This window comes from Eucyclogobius newberryi, unplaced genomic scaffold (assembly GCF_026437365.1).
Source record: "Eucyclogobius newberryi isolate DKJ021-1_F unplaced genomic scaffold, fEucNew1.0.hap1 SCAF_9, whole genome shotgun sequence".
NCBI classification, from domain to species: domain Eukaryota; kingdom Metazoa; phylum Chordata; class Actinopteri; order Gobiiformes; family Gobiidae; genus Eucyclogobius; species Eucyclogobius newberryi.
Window position 1 is genome coordinate 37,230,762 of NW_027316532.1, and position 3,620 is coordinate 37,234,381.

The 3,620-nt window shown below is 34.1% G+C and overlaps 1 protein-coding gene across 1 annotated transcript; it reads left to right on the forward strand.

Moving 5' to 3' along the window:
- Positions 1 to 390: 390 nt before the first annotated feature.
- nmu (neuromedin U) lies at positions 391 to 2,942 on the forward strand. Its single transcript, XM_072438089.1, has 6 exons — positions 391 to 483; positions 549 to 596; positions 865 to 918; positions 984 to 1,010; positions 2,747 to 2,800; positions 2,877 to 2,942. The coding sequence occupies exons 1-6, from the start codon at positions 391 to 393 to the stop codon at positions 2,910 to 2,912; spliced, it is 312 nt and encodes a 103-aa protein (XP_072294190.1). The 3' UTR covers positions 2,913 to 2,942.
- Positions 2,943 to 3,620: the final 678 nt, after the last annotated feature.

A 3,620-nucleotide genomic window follows, 5' to 3' on the forward strand; every position in this document is an offset into this window, starting at 1 on the left:
ATTGTGAGAGCTGATTGATGGACAGGGCTCTTACTGCAGGACTTGTCAGGTCACGTAAAAGACACTAATCACCCGTGAATGATGGGTGACATCCTCTATTACGTCAATGTTTTTGGAGTTGTCATTTGACATTAACTCTTGTCTTGATATAGATTTTGTTTCCCACAATTTCTGGTGTATAAATATGTGTGTCATTAGTCTATGTTGCTCCAGTGCATCATTGTGAAATAACTCTATGTTCTACAATGGTGCTTTTATCCTTGCTAATGGCCTGAAAGTAATCATGCCAAAGCAGAGAATTTTCTCCCACAATCATCACATTCATCACCACTGACATGGGCAGTTCAGCAATAAAGCCTTTGTGAGCTTAATACTTTCAAAACATGTGACATGATATTGTGTTTTGATCTGCACTTGGTGAACACAGGTGCCCCAGCAAAAGTAGCAGAAGTTACAACAGACCAAAGGCAGTTGTTCAATCAGGTACGCTCCACAAAACCCTGGCCTTCATTAGATTTCCTGTCAACTATTTTACTGGTATTTTGCAGATAAATGCAGTGTGCTCATCCTACCTCTCAGCAGAATACAAGTTTTGGGTGAGTATTAGGAAAAGCTCACAATGCAATAAAAGAGAACCAACCTACATAAAAGCACATTTTATTTGTCAGCTTGAATTTGGGCCTTTAGTTAGCCTAAGAAAGTCAGATTTTACAAATAGAACTAACAATAGTTAACACGTTGTTGGCAAAGACTTACTATGTTATCCTGTTGTGTCACCTATAGGCTTGCATGATTTGATGTGACAACAATGGACTGAAAATATGCTATTCATGTTAATTTTGTATTTCTTTTCCTCTCATGTAGGCATCAGATCCTTTAGGAGAGCTGTGTATCCTAATGCTGGTTCAAAGATCAAAGGTACCCTTTTATTTTCCTATAAAATGAGATACGTACAATAAAAATATGATCTATTTTCTTTCCAGGAGTTAAAAACAAGAGAAAGCAAAAGAGTAAGTACTGTACACCACTGTACTAAATGTAGACAATACTGTGGTTGTGTTAGAAACGGCTTAAAAACTGATTCAATGCTCCTATAGTGTTAGAACAGTATTTAATGGAGATAAATGTCAAGAGATTACCCTGCATCTGGATATGAATGTCGCTGCTATGATGTACACATCCTAGCGACCTTCATAGCATATGCAGCATCTCCATCTCTTTTGTCCCATATGTGTCGTCAGAGTCAAGTTATTTCTGTAATTTTACAGCATTTAATGCATGTAATACATTTTCAACAATATTAAACCTATTCATTTTTCTTTTACTGTAAAGAATAAACATGATTTATGTTTAACGACATGTTCAAGTTGTAATAATAGCTGTGCATTTGTACTTGTGTATTTGCAAAAAACGATGTGTGTTGTTTTGCTTTGTTTGTTATCTTTTTAAATTATTCTCTGGTAGTTGTTGATCACTGCTTCCACATCCTCAGACGCCATGCCCTAGAATCTTAAATTGAACAAAAAGTGCACAATCTTGTATCAATGGGCCAATGTTTACATGGGGGAAAGGGCCAACACTAAAAGTCATTTGTTGTTCCACTTTATGAGTATTACATGTAACACAGTGGTTTGATATACGCACAGCTGTGCTTCTGTGTGCGCAAGCTCAGTCTACATTAGCTGTTCTTTCCCATGCCAGCGGTAATTATGGGCTAAAATTGGTGCTGCTGACAGGTGAACTTATGCCTCTTTGCAATCAATCACTCACAACATGGACATGCGGTAGATATGGCCGGAAATGGTTTTGGAAAGCGGTTATAGATCCTGAAAAAAATAAAATTATATATATACACACATACATATATATATATATATATATATATATATATATATATATATATATATATATATATACACATATATACTATACTATACTATACTATATATATATATATATATATATATATATATATATATAATAACATAATAGACAAAATATAACGTTTTGTTCTTCTGAGGCCTATCCAAATTGATATTGTGACCCATGTATTGAATGGTGAGAAAACTATATTGTCGCATCTCTAGTAATAAGTGTGGATAATTTATTTATCCAAAGAACATACAAGTTCACCTGCAGAAATATTTTCACTGTGCTAGCTAGGCACCTTAGTGTCTAAGTCAACTCTTAACAATTTAAATGAATCTTTGGTGTAGGTTCAATGGTCAGGACTAGTAGGATTAAACACTATTAAAAAGGTATGCAAGTTTAATTTAGAGAGAAATGTAAAAATATTATGAAACAAATGTACACCAATGGCAAATAGGCAGGTTTGAAAATATCTGCGTGAATAAAAGAGAGTCAGATATTGGAAGAGGATTTATCCTGACTACCCACCACACATTTAACTGGAACTGTTAGACTTTCAGACATATAGGACGACTTGGCTCCATCAGACACCTACTATAGCTTCATGGGTTATAAAATCACACTTATTCTAGTCTGCTGCATTCAATTTTCACAGAGGTCCTGTAATGATAATAGGAATTTTGTACAGTTTTGTGCATAAGGGGTGGATTAGATAGATAGATTACAGGGCCAGTGTCACTTCTTCCACCTAATCTAGAGTTAAACCCTACTCTGCGTGAGTAAAATACAGGAGGGCGGCCTTTCTTTACCATAAATAATGTGCTGTGAAATGTATACAAAAGATGAAGATGTTTCATTTCTTTTTAACCACTACCAGGCTGAGTTCCAGGGACCAGGGGACATCCAGAGTAGACGCTACTTTCTCTATCGGGTAAGACAATACTACCGGTAATTAGGGAAAATATGTGTATTAATATAAACTTATAATGCTGTGTTCTTACTTTCAGCCAAGAAATGGAAGAAGATCTTTAGAGTATGAATGAATATAAGGTTTGTGTGACGCAAGGTCATATTGTATTTTACCACATCTGTTCAATTCTAAACATTAAACTGATTACAGATTAAAACAGACCTGTTTGCACCTGGACAGAGAAACATGGACTTCGCTGTATATCACCTGAATGTATAGAAAGTGTTACACATTATTAATATTATTATATTTTATGTGGATTAAAATGGCCAACCCAGCATGGTTGCATAAAAACACAAAACTTGATTAATTCTTCTTCTTGATTTAATTCTTGTACAGATGTGGATTATAATTTGTGTCAATGTAAATAGCCTATGTAATTTTCTGTTATTGTTTTCCCATTGTCTGTGAGTTTGTACACCTAAAGATGAATAAACAATGAATTAAGCTGAACATGCAAGAAATCATTATTTGGTACAATTTGGTATAATTTGGTATTTCTGAAAGTTATTTCTAGTAGTTCTAGAATAGATGTAATTCTAAAAAGACCCAGCAGATGTCCCCATTGTTTATGAATTATATTAGCGTTCGTATATTATTGCACCTACAAAAGTACTATTGTAGGTGCTATTAAATTATATGCATATGTATTTTTCATGTATGTGTGATTTGCTTAACTTAATGCTAAGTATTTCCTATTTAAAAAAAATAATTACATAATTAAATAAATAAAAAAATCCAGTCCCACAAGATGCAGACTGAACAAAACAGTCTTACAAGA

What these genes read in the sequence shown, in the direction of transcription:
- nmu (XM_072438089.1), top strand. Translation starts at nt 391, where the DNA reads ATGATATTGTGTTTTGATCTGCACTTGGTGAACACAGGTGCCCCAGCA. An exon ending in CAGCAGAATACAAGTTTTGG is followed by an intron (nt 597 to 864) that starts GTGAGTATTAGG and finishes CCTCTCATGTAG; the next exon opens with GCATCAGATCCTTTAGGAGA. An exon ending in GACGCTACTTTCTCTATCGG is followed by an intron (nt 2,801 to 2,876) that starts GTAAGACAATAC and finishes TCTTACTTTCAG; the next exon opens with CCAAGAAATGGAAGAAGATC.